Here is an 18,839-nt window from a genome sequence, read left to right on the forward strand (position 1 = left end):
AGTCCGGATCTTTAGCAGCTTCGGCAACCATTTCCTTTGTGACCCTCGAAGTAGTGATGGCGCTAAGGTCGAGCTGAGGGAATTCATGTCGGGTCAGCCACCTACTAAGCTTGAAGCCTTTGCAGTAGCTCTCCGTCCCCACCTTGATGGCCTTGACTTTGGCCTCCTCCACAGCTTGAAGGAGTATCTCGGTTCGCTCCTTTACATGGGCTTCGAGGCTCTCCACCTCCCTCTTCAACGCCGCTTTCTGCCCGCGAGCTCCTCCTTCTCGGACATGAGCAGTGTGATCAACTCCTTTTTAGCCCGCGCATCTTTCTTTAATTGGTTAACTTCGTTGTGGGCCAAGTTTAGCTCGACGTGAGCCTCGCGAGAAGAAGACTCAGCGGCAAGAGCTCGCTTCAAATGTACCTCGGACTGGTAAGTCAGGGCATGTATAGCGGAGTTCACCTGCCAAGAGAAGGACACAAGAGTTAGTACAAGAAAAGTTTAAGTACAAAATTGAAGAAGTTAAGACATAACTTACCACCATGCAATGGGTAGCTCCTCGCGCTCCGAGCTGAGCGATCAACAGCTCGGCCCAGCTAGCAACCTCCTCGGTGTATACTGCACTTTGGCTCTTGAGAAGGCTATACTTCAGAGTCAGTATGCTCTGAACTGCCTGAAGAGGCGGCAGTGGGCTCTGAAGACGTTGCCTCCTCGGGCGCGCGGGGCGGGGAGACCTTCCCAAATTCCTCCTCGACTAGATTGATCACGGGAGGTTGCTCAGTTGAGGGCTGCTCGGGCTCTGGGACAACAGCCTGTGGAGACTCATTACGAGCTCTTTTGCTTTGTTGCTGCAACAAAGGCAACACGAACTTGTCTTCGGTCACGTAGTCCACGAACTTGAAACCGAGCTCCGCCCTAGATCGGAGTGCTTCCCTTGTCTTCAGGTCCAGCCTGACACCGGGATCTTGAATGGCCACCCTCGAGTGGGTTGGGAAAGGTTACCCCTCAGTGTTACGGACCACGAAGTAACGCCTTTTCCAGGTTGGGACCTTATTTGGGAGCTCGTGCAAGAGTTTCTAGCCCGGACGAGGGGATAGGTAGTAAGTTCGCCTGTGTTCAGGTAGAACATAGGATGAGTTTTTCTTTATCGAGAGAATGGAAGAAAAGATATCAAGGTCAAGAGGAAGGTTATAGTCGTGGAAGAGTGAGATGGTTCCTACTACATTACGAATGGAGTTCAGATGCAGCTGATCTATGGTAATGTTAAAAAGTTTTATGACTTCGACAATCAAGGGGTGAAGTGGAAGACGAAGACCAGCTGTGAGCTGCTCCTCGAAGATCATGATCTTGTCGTGACTGTGCTCCCAAGGAATGTTACCTAAGGGAAGACTATAGACAAAGTTGCTCGGAAGCCTATACTGAGCTACTAGGGACAGGAGCCTGTTCGCCGTCATTGTTGACGGGCCAAAGTTATATGGCTGCCGACCTCGATGCGAGGTGGACGCCAGATCACCCGAGGCCTCTCGAGCCGCCCGGGGTGATTCCACCTCGGGAGGATCACAGATCGCATCTTGACCCGAAGTAGCTTCTTTGGTATGGCGATCTACGACCTGAGCTGAGGTACCCACTTCGGCCCTAGCGGATTCACTGCCCTCATCTAAAAGACTGTCTAAACTAAAGCTAGACATGGAAAAGACACAGAATAAAAAAGGAGAGCTAGGGAAGACTCACCAAAGAGAGACCGAACTGAAGGAAGACACCGAACTGAAGAAACCGAGCTAAGGAACTTGAACGCGACCTCAGATCGAAGGTTAGCGAATTTGTGGCGAAGCAAATGAGGCTCGGGCCCCCTATTTATAGCCACTGTGTCCGAGAATCAACGGTCGAGATTGAAGCGATCCAACGACTCCCAGGAAAACCGACTGCGCGACCCCCGAGGTTGAAATCGGTTTAGCGCGCGTTTTGACGTCCGCGGAGTTTATAGATTGCGTGACGTCCGTGCGTAGACTAGATGCGACCTGGGTGGCCGAACAGGTCCGACCAGTGATTCGCCCGACAAGCCGCCTGGACCTCGGGCCAAATCCACCTGGACTCGTCATGAACTCCCCGCACCGGGTCGGGACCCCTAGCTCGGGGAGTGGGGGGCAATTGATGAAGGGCGATTTGGCCCGACCTAGTAAAAAGGGGACACGTGGACACGACCTGACTAAGATGATAACTCAGCCTGACGTGCCTAGTCCGCAACAGATCGAGCTCGAATATTCAACCACCTCAGGACAAGGTCACCTCGGGACGAGATCACCTCGGTACAAGATCGCAACAGGATCACCTCGACCCCAAAGCACTTTGGCATTCAATCCAGTTCGAAACTTAAAAGCATCAGCTCGGGGATACCGACTCAGGCCACTACGTGATGATCTCAGAAATCCCTCCAACAGATTCCGAACCTCACGGGATCACGCTGCATAACGGCAAGCCTTATCTCCTCCTCGCCCGGTTCGGGTGGAATTGATAAGCCTTATCAGTTGATAACGTTATCCCCGAATTAAAGACAAAACGGATCCCATCATGATGAAGATCCCGAAACTGATCCACAAAACCCGCGAGGACTTAACTATATAAAGGCTCCAACCCCAATGGCTCAAGGTACGCGTGATTTCTCTGCTCTCTACCTCTCTAGCTCTCTACATTCAAAGCTATCTCAGCTCGCTACAACTTACTAACTTAAGCATCGGAGCGACCTCGCCGGGCTAACCACCCCAGGTTCTCCGATCTTATTTCGTAGATCCGCTTAGATCGTTGTCGGACTGGAAGCCAGATCATCCTCCAGCAGGGAGCAGTCAGATCGCACTACATCAAGTTTGATCAATGCGTTTACTCTTTGAATAGTGAGAATAGTTTTGTTGTGGTCTTTCAATATATGTAGATGACATTCTCATTGTTAGAAATGATGTGTCTATGATTAATGAAATTAAATGTTGGTTAAAACCAACTTTGAAATGAAAGACACAGATGATGCTAGTTATGTGCTTGAAATCAAAATAGAAAGAGATAAAAAGACCAAAACCTTAAGTCTTTCACACAAGCATTGCCTAGAGAAAATTATAAGAAAATTTAATATGAAAGAATGTAATGGAGTTGAAACTCCAATTTGTAAATGAACCATATTAAGTAGGGATATAGCTTCCACTAGTGATGAAGAAATAGAGAAAATGAAGAATAGACCCTATGCTTAAACTATTGATAGTTTGATGTATATAATGCTTTGCACAAAACCAGATATTCATATGCTATAGGTCTTGTTAGTAGATATCAAAGTAACCCAAATAAAATACACTAGAAGACTGCTAAAAGAATATTTAGATATCTACAATTAACAAAACACTTCAAATTAACTTGTCATGCAAATGATTTAGAGTTATTGAGTTATTGTGATGCTGATTTTGAAGGTGACCCAGATGATGGAAAATCCACAATCTATCCGGTTATTTTCATTCCTGGAAACAAGGAAGCTGGGTGATACTGTTATAAATATTGCTCTCTCAGCCACATGAAGATACAAGTTAGATACATTATTTTTTGGATGGACTAAAAGCCTCATATGTGGCCCTATTCAGATTAAGTAATCTCCGGTTGTCTCTTGCTTTTGTAAGCGTGTGTTTCGGGATCGTTGAGATTCTTATCATCAAAGATTACATATATTTGACCTTAGTTTTTCACCGTTGATGAAGTAGAACTGCCCAGACCGGTCGAGCTCAACCTTAGTGATCTCGTCCTTGTACACAGCAATCGGGATCGACGTGTTGCAGGCTGTGTAAGCCTCCTTCATCACTTGCAACACAGAGTCCTTCTGGGGGGTCATACTTCCAAACTAGAGAGTCTCCGATTCTGAAACAAGTTGCTGCAGCCCATAGGCTCAAGGATGCGCTTTTTATTGGATGGAATTTTCCATGCGTTATCGTTGCCTCCAACCAAGATGTCTCTAACTTGGGTGAATCCGAAGAGAAGAACAAAAAAGAGCAGAAACAACGATGACAGAAGAGCTGACGAAGAAGAAGCCATGACGATAAACCCATAAAAACTTGAAATGCAAGAGCCATAGGAGATTAGAAAAGAAGAGGAGGCGATTAACAACTCAGAGTTTCCTACTGAGGCAGAGCTTTGTCGCTGATTTGGTGGTTTGCCCACCTCCGAAAAACCGCAAGTAGCTTTGCCTCCAAAACAGATATTCTTTAATGTTTATCTCCCCTTATTTTATTTTAATTGTGGTTCAAAAAGCTAAACGAATGAAGCCGATGCTTTTATTGGAGCCTACAGAGGTGAATAAAATCCCCAGAGAGGAGGCAACTTCAGAGATTTCAAAGTCATCGAAATATGTGGCAAATGAATCCAAACCCGCCATTCTATTCCAATCTCCCAAGACAATGGGAATCGACTACGAAGTACGAACTCCCTTGATAGAATAGTGACAGTGACAGGTTCTCAGCCTTCCTATTTCCTAGTTCATACCCCTACACAACTCACAAGAAGCTTTGGAGGGCTTAAAATCCTCGTAATAGGAATCAAATGAAGATTGAGACCAGCAAGTGGCTCACCTTTGTTTCACCTGGTCTGTCAAGGAAATTCTTTGGCTCCGATTTTTTGTTTTCTTCACTTTCAATCGAAGTTTTCAGCTTGAACGACGACTGTTCTAGTTAATCAAAAAAAAAAAAAAGTTAATAAGGTTGATTCATCATTTAATTTATACAAGTTCCCTTTAATAAATTAAATGGATAAATTGCTGAAACTTCTCCTAAAGTTTGGTAATTGCAATCTTTTCCCTTAAATTTTTTGACATAATTTCAAATAGACTCCCCGTTAAAATCCTCTAAAGGAATCACAAAAATGTCTAAAATACCCATATAGTTACTTTGACCAAAATGTTTATTTTCTAATTTTCTCTTCATATCAATCTCTACCCAAGCCTTTCCAATCTCTTTTCCAAAATTGATTTATTTCCCAAATTTGTCCTTTAAATTGTTCAAAGGCAAAGCTTCAACTTTAAACTCTCTTTTCTCTTATTGTTGTTCGTAAGTTTGTATTATTTTTACTGTATAAATCAGCCTCAATAATAATTGCATGAATATTTTGGATATTTTCGTGTGTCTTATTAAAGTATTTTAACAAAGGGGGTCTACTTGCAACTATGTAAAAAAACTAAGGGAAGGTAGTTGCAATTACCAAACTTAAGGAGAGGTTTCAACACTGGTGAAAAACTTTGGGAGAGATTTCAGCAATTTACCCAAAATAAATTATTATAAAAATATCAGAAATTTTAACTATTTTGTTAAAATATGTAAAACTGTATATATACCGAATAAAAATTTGAGGGTTAAAATTCAATATACTGACCGAGAAGAGGGACATGCTTAGCCTAAATACCATATCCTACCCAATTTGGATCTAGGCCAAGGTCTCTGTTTAGGATTTGATCCCAAGCCTCCATTACAATTGACCATAGAACTTACTATCTGATCTACCATCAGTTGATGGGACATGTTTATAATTGATCTATGTGAAGCTTTTTATTATGATTTATGATTTGCATATTTTTTAGGTTGTCTTTGGTACCACTATAATGTTTTGTGTTGGAACACTCGTTAGACTTGAAAAACAAACACCACTTTGAATCCTATTTGATGAAAATGTGTGTCATTTAGCTATGTCAACACCACATCAGTGCTACACCAGTCAGTATTTTGAGACTTTGTTTCCCAACACATGAAGGCTGAAGCATCAAATTGATGTTTCTTGATACACTCCCTATTATGGATTTTCATGTGAAGTGTTTTGTAACTGTTGTAACATAAGATGTCTCAACCCAAACATGTGCAACAACAAAATTGATACTTGAACTCAAAATGCTTATATGATATTGATGTAGTGGCATTTATATTTGAAATACAAATAGCACCAAACAACCCCTTAATCATTTTTAAAAAAAACAAGTAATCACATTCACATGTGTGGGAAATGAGGGAAAGGATCTATGTGAACATTGAGGTGAGGTGAGAAATGAGTGCTCCTCTTGTGGCACTCAAGCTCACATATACTCTTTTACAACTCAACTGGTAATATTGGGCCAATTATGATGCACCACATCCCTTCTACACAAGCAGATTAAGCATTCAAGTTGATGTGTCTTAGCATGAATGGCCTAAGATATTTTAGTTATCAGAGAAGATATGGACAAGAGGGTCAAGTGTGTGACAACTAGAGAGATATATATTATAATTGGCAAGAGTATAAACTACTTTGTTACAACATCCATGTGCATGAGATGGCAGACTACTGTCTAATAAGTACCAAACGATAATGGATGGACGATAAAGAGACCTAGCATTTTGATTAGCAGGAATAGTTTAGGATCCATTTGATACATAATCGGAATTAGAATCAAAATCCTTTAGAATCGGAATTGGAATTGGAATGGTCTATTCTCATAGTTTACTTGATTCTTATAGGAATTGAAATCAAAATTGGAATAAGTTGGAATTGATTTTAATCCCAAGGGAGGGGGTACCATTCCCTTAAATGGAGAAGTACCATTCTAGCAAAAATGAGAATGAGATTCTGATTATGACCAACCAAATAATTAGAATTTTATTCCAATTTCGATTCCAAACTCTTATTCTTGTAAACCAAATAGGCCCTCAGTTTAACAACGAAAATATTTATTCATTTATACAGTAGAGGTCATTTGCATTGTTATGTTTATTTGCCTATTTGGTCATGCTAAATCTCACAAGCTAACTAGTACTAGCAGTGGGGTTGGTGTATGTCACACGATGTATGAGGAGCAAATCCGATTTCGCCCCTGTGACTTGGAGGGATAGCATGATTTTTAAAACACTTCAAATTATCAATAGATTTGGATAACTTGAATTCAAGGTAAAAATAAATAAAAATAAGATGGATTTTACCAACGAGGTGGTATTCATCAAAATTCACAACTTACAGGTGCTTTTATTGATCGATATCAAAGCTCTTTTCGGTACCATATCTTTCCAGTATCATAGATTTTCCGTTTTAATTTTTAGGATAAATTATAGATAAATTCCATTAATTTGGGGGGCAATGACACTTAAATGGCCTGAATTTTCAAATGCGGCATTTTAGTATCCTGAACAATTAGAAATATACACTTGAGTCCAATTATGTTAAATTAAGGTTACACTAAGGATAAAATTATAAAAATGCCCGTGATTATATGTTCTTTTACTCGCTCAACATTTATTTTACTTTTTTTCCATATGAAACCATCTCCACACTTGTTTTTAACAAAGAATAAAAGCATTTTAATGGAACAAAGAAAAACAATTAAAAAAACTTGAATATGGGTGTTTTTGTAATTTTACCATCATTGTAACCTTATTTTTAACAGAAGAAGTGTATGGTTTTAAAAGTTGAGAAAATTTCACTTTAGTACCCTACACTTTAGGGATAGTGCCAAGTTAGTACCTGAACTTTCAAACATGTCATGATGAGTGATGACGTGTACAACTTAAAATTTTAAAAAATGTCAAAGCTATCCTCCAAAAGTTCATTGTCTTCGGCTAGGCATATTCTTTCTTTGTTTTCATTAATAGAGACATAAGAAATCATCTTTAATTTTTGCTCAACGATTAAAGAAAGCAAGGTGGTGAATGATGACTCAAATGGAAAATCCAATGCTCGTGTTGGTATTGCACCTAAAAGGAAAATCCAAAAAATTTACTGTCCATTTCCTTCTTCCTCTCGACACACTACGGCTGATCATTCGTGGAATTCCTCCCCCGTTCTCCCCTCTCTCATCTTCTCTTCATTTTTCTCTCTTTCCCTTTCTCTTGGCCACCCCATAGTTCCCCTCTTTCATCCGTCGAACCAGAACCTAATCACCCAAATCTCCTGTTCATTATCCCCCTCCACTTGACACCGAACAACGGTGACAGAACAATATTTCTCCTTCCCCGATCATTCAATCCTACCGGTTTTCCTCCATTCTCTCCCTCTCCACCTCTCTTTTCCATTTCTCCTCTCCTCCATTGAGATAATCACCGAAAACCACTGTTCATTGTCCTCAACCTCCCGAAGCATCGAACAACGGCGATAGCTCTCCTCCACCCTTCAACCCCCCCTCTCTCTCTCTCTCTCTCTGTTAGGATTTCAATGGATTACAATTAGGATTGAAAGTCTATGTTGTAATTGTAATTGAATCAGGAGTCTCCGATCCTTGTATACGTAGGAGACTCTCGAGTGTATATATTTGGGTATTGTTAGTGAATAAAACACGAAAGTAGAAATCAGAGAAGCTCTGGTTTTTCATGGTATCAGAGCAAGGGCACTATGGAGATCAACGGCGGTAGCAACGATTGATCAGCAACGACTTCGAACCAGTGATCGGCGGCGACTTCGGATCAGCGATCAACGGCGACAACGTTCTGCGTTGTGCTTTTCAGTCTGGCGCTGTGTTTTCGGACCAGCGGTGGCACTTCGGTGATCATTGTCTCCTTCGACTTCGAACCAGTGATTAGTGGCAACTTCGGATTAGCGATCAGCGACGACAATGTTCTGCGCTGTGGTTTTCAGTCCAGCTCTTTGCAACAATCGATCAGCGGCGACTTCGAACCAGTGGTCAGCGGCGACTTCGGGTCAGCAATCAATGGCGACAACGTTCTGCGTTGTGCTTTTCAGTCTGGCGCTATGTTTTCAGACCAACGGCGGCACTTCGGTGATCATTGTCTCCTTCGACTTTGAACCAGTGATCAGCGGCGACTTCAGATCAGCGATCAGCGGCGACAACGTTCTGCCCTGTGGTTTTCAGTCCGACGCTGTGTTTTCGGACAAGCGGCGGCACTTCGGTGATTGTCATCTCCTTCGGTGAACAGCGACGACACTTCTTCTGGTTTCAGACCAGTGATCAACTGCGCTGTGTTTTTTCAATCCGACGCTGTGTTTTCGGACCAGCAACGGCACTTCAGTGATCATCGTCTCCTTCGGAGAACAACAGCAACGTTTCTTCTGGTTTCTGAAGTATCACTGTTCATCGTCTTCTTTGGTGAACAGCGACAACACTTCGGTGATCATTGTCTCCTTCAGTGAACAGCGACGGCACTTCTTCTGGTTTATGAAGTATCATTGTTCATCGTTTCATTCGGTGAATAGCGGTGGCACTTTGGACCAGTGATCAGCAGCGACAACGTTTTGAGTTGTGTTTTTCAGTCCGACGTTGTGTTTTTTCACAGCCCAAATCAGTGCGGCACTATGATTTTTCGCAGAGTTCTTCTGGCGAATCAACGTTCTGCGGCAGTTTCTCTTCAGCGGCACCAACACTATACTCGACATGGCTGAAAACAAGGATCAGGGCGGCAGTCAATGTCCAAGGAACGTGATCTCACCCTATCTTCTATCAACCAATGACAATCCAGGGAGCATTATCACACAGATCCAGCTTAGAGGTGACAACTATGATGAATGGGCTCGAGCAATAAGAACGGCGCTGCGAGCCAAGAAGAAATTTGGCTTCATCGATGGATCAGTGAAACAACCTTCGGAAGATTCAGTGGAATTAGAAGATTGGTGGATGGTGAATTCCATGCTTGTGTCATGGATTCTGAATACGATTGAACCAAATTTATGTTCAACCGTAACATACACAGAGATTGCGAAGACACTCTAGGACGACATAAAGGAGCAATTTTCTGTTGGTAATGGACCACGAGTCCAACAATTCAAATCCGAGTTGGCGAATTGCAAACAAGGAGGTATGACGATTCTGAATTACTATGGAAAACTCAAGATGATATGGGAGGAATTGGGAAATTATGAGCAATATCCCACTTGTCAATGTGGCAAGTGCAGTTGCGACATAAGCAGGGCGTGAAATAAGAAGCGAGATGAAGAGAAACTTCATCAATTTTTGATGGGGCTAGATGACACGGTCTATGGAGGTGTGCGTTCGCATATACTGAGTACGGAACCCTTGCCAAATTTGAATCGAGCCTATGCCATAGTGGTTCAAGAAGAGCAAGTTCAGACTATGATGCGCGCAAAGGAAGAGAAAGCTGAAGCTGTGGCCTTCGTAGCCCACACAGGAAAGAGGCAAAGCGAAGGCAGAGACAAGAACACAGTATGTACTCACTGCAACAAGACAGGCCACGATGTAGAGTCTTGTTTCCAACTGATCGGCTACCCTGAATGGTGGGGTGATCGGCCGGAAAATAATACCCGTGGAACAGGCCGAGGACGTGGTGAACAGAAACAACGAACATGGGTAGGAGGAAAAGGCCGTGACAGCCAAGCTAAGGCCAATACAGCCAAAGCCTCTGCGCAAAGCAATACGTCTCAAGGAGAATCAATCGATGCAGCCAAGACCGGGTTAAATGGACTGAGCAGTGAGCAGTGGAACATGTTACTCAACCTTTTGAACACACAGAAAGAACGACTAAGTGGTAAGCAAAAATTGTCATAATGGATAATAGATATAGGGGCCTCTCATCATATGACAGGAAACCTCGAGTCGATGAGAGACATAAAGAATATCATTCCGTGCTCTGTCGGGCTGCCAGACGGGAAAGCGACGATAGCAGAAAAAGAAGGCACAATTGCACTGGACGATGACCTGAAATTGACTAGTGCTTTATATGTGCCTAGTTTGAATTGCAATTTACTCTCTGTATCACAATCAATTGAGGAATCGAATTGTATCGTCCAGTTCACTAACAAATTCTGTGTGATACAGGACCGCACTACGAGGATGCTGATTGGAGCGGGTGAGTAGCGAGAGGGACTCTATTATTTCCGGAGTATTGCATCAACAAGAGAAATGAAGACTATAGAGAGCAGAACGTTGAATATTTGGCATCAAAGGTTGGGGCATCCTTCTTATAGAATTATTAAATTGCTACATTTTCGTACTAAGCATACTGACAGTAGTAAGGGTTGTGATGTATGCTTCCGAGCTAAACAATGTTGGGAAGAGTTTGTTCCTAGTAATAATAAAGCATCCGTTATTTTTGAGTTAATTCATTGTGATTTGTGGGGTCCTTATAGAACTGCATTTTCTTGCGGTGCACATTATTTCTTAACCATAGTGGACGATTTTTCTAGAGGCGTTTGGATTTATCTTCTGATTGATAAGGAGGAAGTGGGACGAGTCCTTCGAATTTTTTTTGCAATGGTTCAAAGGCAATTTAACACACCTGTCAAGGCGATCCGTACTGACAATGGGACTGAGTTTGTCTGCTTGGCTGGTTATTTTGCTGAAAGTGGCATTATTCCTCAAGCCACTTGTGTCGGGACCTCTCAACAAAACGGGAGGGTTGAACGCAAGCACTGCCACATACTCAATGTTGCCCGTGCCTTGCGCTTTCAAGCTTGCTTGCCTATTGATTTTTGGGGGGAATGTGTCTTGACCGCATGTTATCTGATCAATCGAACACTGTCCATTCTGTTAAAGGGAAAGACTCCCTATGAAATATTATTTGGGCGACCTCCTTCTTATGATAATGTGCGAGTCTTTGGTTTGCTTAGCATATGCGCACAATCCTTGTCATGGAGGGGATAAATTTGTTAGTCGAAGCAGACAGTGTGTTTTTGTCGGGTATCCTTTTGGGAAGAAAGGATGGAGCTTATATGATTTAGAGTCTGGCATTCTCTTTGATTCCAGAGATGTTACTTTATTTGAGCATGAATTCCCGTATGCACACAAAGAGGATGCATGGCCAAACAAAGCACAAGATTGTGGAATAAGTGGGACAGATAAGGTGTTGGTACCATCCACTTCTTCACCTGGACTTGCAAATGGCGAGACGGAGACTAACCAGCAAGATGAACTCGCAGAAGAAGGAGTTCGTGTAGAAGAAGGAACCCACGTAGACCCGAATACCAATGCACCCATGCATCCTTCTGACGTCACCACAGAAAATGCAAGCGAAGACACACCTGACGTCAGGGGGAGTGGCAATGTTGAGCAACAGCAGCACTCTGATACTCATTTGGGGCATGGGCATCGACAGAAACAACAGCCCACAAGGTTAAGAGACTATGTGCTTCACACCACACAGCGCTTGAGTCCCTCTCCGCGTCCCTTTGCAAGCTCACTCGGCCAATCACATTCTGCAGGTAGTCCTTACCCCATAGATAACTTTGTGAACTGTAACAGTTTTTCTTGTCGACATCGTGCTTTCTTGGCAGCTATCACTACAGGAGTTGAACCCACTTCTTTTGCTGAAGCCGTAAAGGATGAAAAATGGAGGGATGCTATGCAGAAAGAAATACTGGCACTTGAAAATAATCAGACATGGACTGTGGAGCCTTTGCCATCTGGAAAACAAGCCATAGGATGCAAATGGGTTTATCGAATCAAGTATAACGCTGATGGGACAGTGGAAAGATATAAAGCTCGTCTCGTGGTTTTTGGGAACAAGCAAGTTGAGGGAATTGATTATAATGAAACTTTTGCCCCAGTTGCAAAAAATGGTTACTGTCCGTACATTCCTTACAATCGCAGCAGTTAGAAATTGGGAGTTTCATCAAATGGACGTACATAACGCATTCTTGCATGGTGATCTACATGAGGAAGTCTACATGCGAATGCCTCCGAGTTTTCAGTCAGATAAACCATGTATGGTGTGTCGGTTGAAAAAATCTTTGTACGGCTTGTAACAAGCGTTGAAATGTTGGTTTGCTAAATTAACTGCAGCCTTGAAGACATATGGGTTTCAGCAATCATGTTCAGATTACTCCCTCTTCACCTTTCGTCAGGGATAGGGTGCATGTGCTTGTTCTCGTATATGTGGACAATATTATCGTGTTAGGTAATGATCGTATGACAATTCAAGTCTTCAAGAAATATTTGAGTGACTGCTTCCATATGAAAGACTTGGGATCATTGAAATATTTTTTGGACATTGAAGTTGCTTGAAACTCAACAGGATTTTTTCTGTCACAACAAAAGTATGCTTTGGATATTATCTCTGAAGTTGGATTACTTGGTGCAAAACCTGCTCCTTTTCCTCTGGAGCAGAATCACAATCTCGCCTTGACAAACGGGGCCCTCTTATCTAATCCTGAGCAAAACAGACGCTTGGTGGGGAGGCTTATTTATCTCTCAGCAACGCGTCCAGAGTTGTCTTATTGTGTGCATGTTCTGTCCCAATTCATGCAACAACCGCAAGAAAGACATTGGGAGGCTGCGTTGCGAGTGGTGCACTATTTGAAAGGAAATCCTGGTCAAGGAATTCTCTTGCGTTCAGATTGTGACTTGCAGTTATATGCATGGTGTGATTCAGACTGGGTGAACTGCCCTTTGTCCCGATGTTCTCTGTCTGGGTGGTTTGTTATGCTTGGAAAATCGCCGATTTCCTGGAAAACTAAGAAACAACACACTGTGGCTCGTTCTTCAGCGGAAGCAGAGTATCAGTCTATGGCCACGGCCACATGTGAATTGAAATGGCTGAAGAGATTGTTATTGTCTCTTGGAGTTACGCATTCAAACCTAATGCGTTTATATTGTGACAGTCAGGCAGCCTTGCATATTGCCACAAACCCAGTGTTTTATGAGCGTACGAAACATATTGAAGTTGATTGCCATTTTGTACGGGATGAGATTCAAAATGGTTGCATACGTCCTGCTTATGTGTTGACTACTGTTCAGCTGGCTGACATTTTTACAAAGAATTTGAGTATTTCTCCGCAAATTGGGCATTCACAATCTGCATAATCCAAGTTGAGGGGGGTGTTCGGATTTCAATGGATTACAATTAGGATTGAAAGTCTATGTTGTAATTGTAATTGAATTAGGAGTCTCCGAACAGAAGCTCTGATTTTTCACTCTCTCTCTCTCTCTTCTTCTTCTCCCCAGATCTTCAGCCCTATTCACTTCTTGATGACACATAGAGTTCTATTAGCATCGCCAGTGCCATCTCTTGTTCATTATCCCCTTCCACTCGACACCGAACAATAGTGACAAAACAGTATCTTTCCTTCCGGATCAATTAATCCTACCGGTTTTCCCCCATTCTCTCCCTCTCCATTTCTCTTTCCCTTTTCCCTTCTCCTCCATCGAGCTAATCACCGAAAACCACGGTTCGTCGTCCACAGCCTCCTGAAGCACCGAACAATGGCAACAACTCTCCTCCACCTCCGACCTCTCTCTCTCTCCTCCTTCTTCTTCTTCTCCCTAGATCTTCGGCCCTTCTCATTGTCTTCTTGTTGACAAACAGAGTTCTATCAGCAGCCATGGTAGTTTCTCTAGGCGTTTGGTTTGCAAATAAAAAAAATATTTGTTCATTTTTGTATTTCCATCACTGGCGTGAATACCTGAATCCATAATTAACTTGAGGCCAGATATCAATCATAAGAAAATTAGATGATAGGTAACACATTTTGAAAATTTAGATATTGCAGAAACATGTTTGAAAGTTAGGATACTAAAATGGAATTTTTAGTACCTATCTGTAATTTACCCTAATTTTTAACTATAAGTTTGGAAGGAGAAAAAAAGAGCCTCGTTCAGATGTTAGCGCTACTTCGGTTGACGGTTGCATCAGCGCGTTTTGATGCTCCCGCTAAACTGCTCTCTCCAACGGCTTTTAGAATCCTCGTTCCCAGGTCACTCAGCGTGAAGCTCACATGGCTGCACCTTTATCACTCCGACAAGAGATTCTCCAAAATTATGACATCAGAAAGAGATTACACCGTCGATCAAAATGTAGCTCGATCAAATTGGCTGATCAACAAGCTCAGCAGGGAAGGGAAAATCTACGAAGCTCGTCGACTATTCGACAGAATGCCCGAACGAGATGTTATTACGTGGACGAATGTTATTTCTGGGTACATTAAATGTGGAATGATCAAAGAAGCAAGGATTTTGTTTGACCACGTGGCTGCCAAGAAGAACGTAGTCACCTGGACGGCGTTGCTCAATGGGTACTTCCAATCCAAACAGATTTTGGAAGCAGAGAAGCTTTTTAGACAGATGCCCCACAAGAATGTTATTTCTTGGAATACTATGATATCTGGGTATGCAGAAAATGGACGAATGAATTCTGCTATTGAGATATTTGAGAAAATGCCTAAGAGGAATGTTGTTTCTTGGAACACAATTTTGAAAGCTCTGGCTCAATCTGGAAGAATAAATGAAGCATTGCAGCTTTTTGATCGGATGCCAGAAAGAGATGTTATTTCCTGGACAGCCATGGTCGATGGTTTATCAAAAAATGGGAGGATTGATGAAGCACGGTGCATTTTTGATAAGATGCCCGAGCGGAATGTAGTTTCTTGGAATGCCATGCTCACTGGTTATGCACAGAACTCGAGGCTGAGTGAAGCTGTTGACCTCTTTGAGAGAATGCCTGAGAGGGATATACCATCATGGAATGCAATTATTACGGGTTGTATTCAGAATGGAGATCTAAGGAGAGCCCAGAAACTATTCAATCAGATGTCTGAAAGAAACGTTGTTTCTTGGACGACAATGATCACAGGATATGTCCGGGATGGACAGAGTGAGGAAGCATTGAAGATTTTCTCAAGAATGCAGGCTGATGGGATCAAGCCCAATCAAGGAACCTTTGTGAGCATATTGAGGGCTTGTAGTGATTTAGCTGGTCTTGGTGAGGGGAAGCAAATACATCAGATTATAAGCAAAACAATCTATCAGAATGATGTATTTGTGGAATCGGCACTCATAAGCATGTACTCTAAATGTGGGGAGATAACTATTGCAGGACAGATGTTTGACAGGTCAAGCCAAAGAGATATTGTTTCCTGGAATGGAATGATTCAGGCCTATGGAGACCATGGGTATGGAAGAGAGGCAATCTGCTTGTTTGAAGAAATGCAGAAGTGTGGGTTCAAACCTGATGATGTTACGTATGTTGGGGTGCTATCTGCCTGTAGCCACTCCGGTTTGGTGGATGAGGGGTTGAAATACTTTGGTGAGTTGGTCACAGATGGATCCGTTGAAGTGAGAGAAGACCACTATGCGTGCTTGGTTGATCTTTGTGGGCGAGCTGGTCGGCTTGAGGAGGCCTTTGATTTTGTAGAGCGTTCAAGGATTAAACCATCAGCTTGCGTATGGGGGGCTCTTCTTGGAGGCTGTAGTGTTTATGGGAATGTGAAAATAGGGGAATTAGCAGCAGAGAGGCTTCTAGAGGTGGAGCCTGGGAATGCAGGAACTTATCTACTGCTATCTAACATATATGCTTCTGCTGGAAGATGGAGAGAAGCGGCAAGAGTGAGATTGAAGATGAAGGACAAAGGATTGAAGAAACAACCTGGGTGTAGTTGGATTGAGGTGGATAATAGAGTCAATGTATTTGTAGTTGGTGATAAATCTCATATTCAAGCTAAAATTATTTATTCTATACTAAGTAACCTTCACATGGAAATGAAGAAAGCTGGTTATACACCTAATAAGAAGTTCCAAGTGAATGAGGATTTTATAGTAATATGATTTGAACCTGCAAGCCTTGGGAAGTGGAGCATGTGGATTGAATTTTCCTGATCAATGAGTTGTTCTAATTTGTGGCTTCTTTATATTATGTTAAATTTTATTGCACCATATGCATTCGCATGAGCTTTACTGGTTCTTGTTAAGATCCTCTATATGTTAAGATTCCGAATTGGTGCGTTCTTTGCAAGGCTAATGGTGAAAGATCCTACCACTTATTAGTTTCTTGCCCCTTTGCTACTGATCTTTGGGAATGGTTTCTTTCCTCTTTTGATTGCAGGTGGACCCTACCGCCAAACATTCATAGCTTGTTTAGCCCCTCATTCTTTGGTTGGCCAAACAAAAGGGGAAGGATAATGTGGAGGTGTGTGAGGGCTGCTGTTTGCTGGACTCTTTGGGAGGAAAGGAACACCAGAATTTTCTCTGAAGTTAAAAGAAGTAAAGAATGCCTTATTGAAGTAGTAGCAGTGAGGGTGGTACATTAGCTGAAATCCTTGGACCTGTTTGTTGATATTTCTACAGATATGTTGCTGAATAGGTGGCCGGAGGTGGCAAATTCTGCTCCTGCTCGCTCTTTAGTTTGTCCTGTGTGGTCATCACCAGGAAGTGGACTTATAAAGCTAAACTTTGATGGAAGTAGTGAGGGAAATCCAGGTCCATTAGGTGTAGGAGGGGTTTTCAGAGATGAGGATGGGAATGTGCTCGCTTTGTATTCAGGTTCCATTGGGTTTGGAGACTCTCTCAAAGCTGAGGTCCATGCAGTACTAGAGGGTATAAGGAAATCTAAAGAACTGAATATACAAAAATTAGTCATGGAGGGGACTCGAAGCTGGTCTTAAGTTGGTTACAAGAAGGTAGTGGACTTTGGAAATATGCTAATGAGAGGAGGGAGATTAAGTGGCTAACTAAAGAATTGGAAATCAAGTTTCAGTAGGTCAAGAGAACAGCAAATGCATTTGCTGATGCTTTGGAAAAGCAGGGGGTGGGAAGGGATCAAATGTTTTGGGCTGTTTTGTAACTTTTTCTCTTTTGTTATCTTCCTGGAGAGAGTTAAGCTTTGGAGAGCTGTAACTAAATTCTTTTAATCTAATGAATTCCAGTTATTGATCAAAAAAAAAAAAGAAGAAGATTCATGTGTAATTTATATATCTATACCATTTGCACCAGTACTGAATCCTTAAACAGTTTGCTTTTGTTTGTTTGTTTGTTTGTTTGTTTTTTTTTTTTTTTTTTTTAATGAGAAAAGTTTAACCAAATTTCATTAAACTAGAAGAGAAGAGGATGTACAAAACAGGGGAGAACCCCAAAGAGATTACAAGGGAGGAATTCTGTCACTGTACAGATTTTCTAAGCGAGCACCTAGCTTGGCTAAGCCATCTGCAATAGGAATTAACTCCCTCGGGATCAGATTTGCATGTAGACAATTCAAGGAGTCCCTTGCTTCTGCCAGGCAATGGATCACCCTCCAAGGACCCCCTTCCTTATCTTTTAGCCATTTGATGGTATTTGCTGAGTCCCCTACTATGGAGAGATTCTGAATACCCAAACTTTTTACTATTCTGATTCCAGTTAGAGCAGCCAGCACTTCATCCTTGGTTGAATCTGTAAATCCAATTGGCCCACTGAAAACCCAGCGAGTATCACCTCTTTCATCTCTTAAGATGCCCCCAATTCCAGCTAAACCTGGATTACCTGCAGCACTCCCGTCGAAGTGTAAGATCATCCCACCATCCCTGAATACTACCGGTTGTCTTATGGGAGTCTGAGTGGAGTGTGGAAGAAAAAGAATGGTTTGAATATTTCTGCTAAGATCATCATTTGAGAGATCTTGGAACAGCTCTGAATTAGCCACCCAGAAGTTACAGAGATAAATTGTTTTTATTTTCTGAGGGACTTATTTTAGATTCAGTATTCCTAATGATTCATTAATTTATAAATTGTGTTGTTTTTCAAGTAAAGATTAATGGTGTTCCTATAGTTACACTTAATTTCTTTAAATTCATTATTTTTTCAGGATTTCTATGACTAGAATATTCTTGTCCTCTGTGTGTGTGTGTGTGTGTGTGTTTTAGTTTATATATCTGGTGAAGCAAGGATGTCTTGGAGCTGATTGTAATAGGAACCCTTGACAAGTAAAATCAATATTTCTCTAACTGAAACAAGAGAAAAACACTGATTTCCTGCTTATATTACTATAAAGTGAAAACCTTACTTCCTTGAGTCACACAGAAAGAATATATATAAAGAGAACCTCTATCTTTTCTTTCCACTATATACCACCTAAAATATACATGCCTCCCTATTTGTCTAATATAAAGAAAACAAACAAGCCTTTTCTCTTGTACCCAACTCTCACTCTCTCTAAACACACACAAAAGCA

At 42.0% G+C, this 18,839-nt stretch overlaps 2 protein-coding genes across 2 annotated transcripts; both read left to right on the forward strand.

Annotated features, from left to right (window-relative positions):
* Positions 1-11,510: 11,510 nt before the first annotated feature.
* LOC148801890 (uncharacterized) lies at positions 11,511-12,521 on the forward strand. Its single transcript, XM_088897250.1, has one exon. It carries the CDS (start codon positions 11,511-11,513, stop codon positions 12,519-12,521), a length of 1,011 nt encoding a protein of 336 aa, XP_088753376.1.
* Positions 12,522-13,666: 1,145 nt separating this feature from the next.
* On the forward strand, positions 13,667-17,599 carry LOC104594691 (pentatricopeptide repeat-containing protein At2g35030, mitochondrial-like). The gene has a single exon (XM_010255107.3). It carries the CDS (start codon positions 14,522-14,524, stop codon positions 16,460-16,462), a length of 1,941 nt encoding a protein of 646 aa, XP_010253409.1. The 5' UTR covers positions 13,667-14,521; the 3' UTR covers positions 16,463-17,599.
* Positions 17,600-18,839: the final 1,240 nt, after the last annotated feature.

The sequence above is a fragment of the Nelumbo nucifera genome, chromosome 2, assembly GCF_055504915.1.
Source record: "Nelumbo nucifera cultivar China Antique chromosome 2, China Antique-T2T, whole genome shotgun sequence".
Classification (NCBI taxonomy): Eukaryota; Viridiplantae; Streptophyta; class Magnoliopsida; order Proteales; family Nelumbonaceae; genus Nelumbo; species Nelumbo nucifera.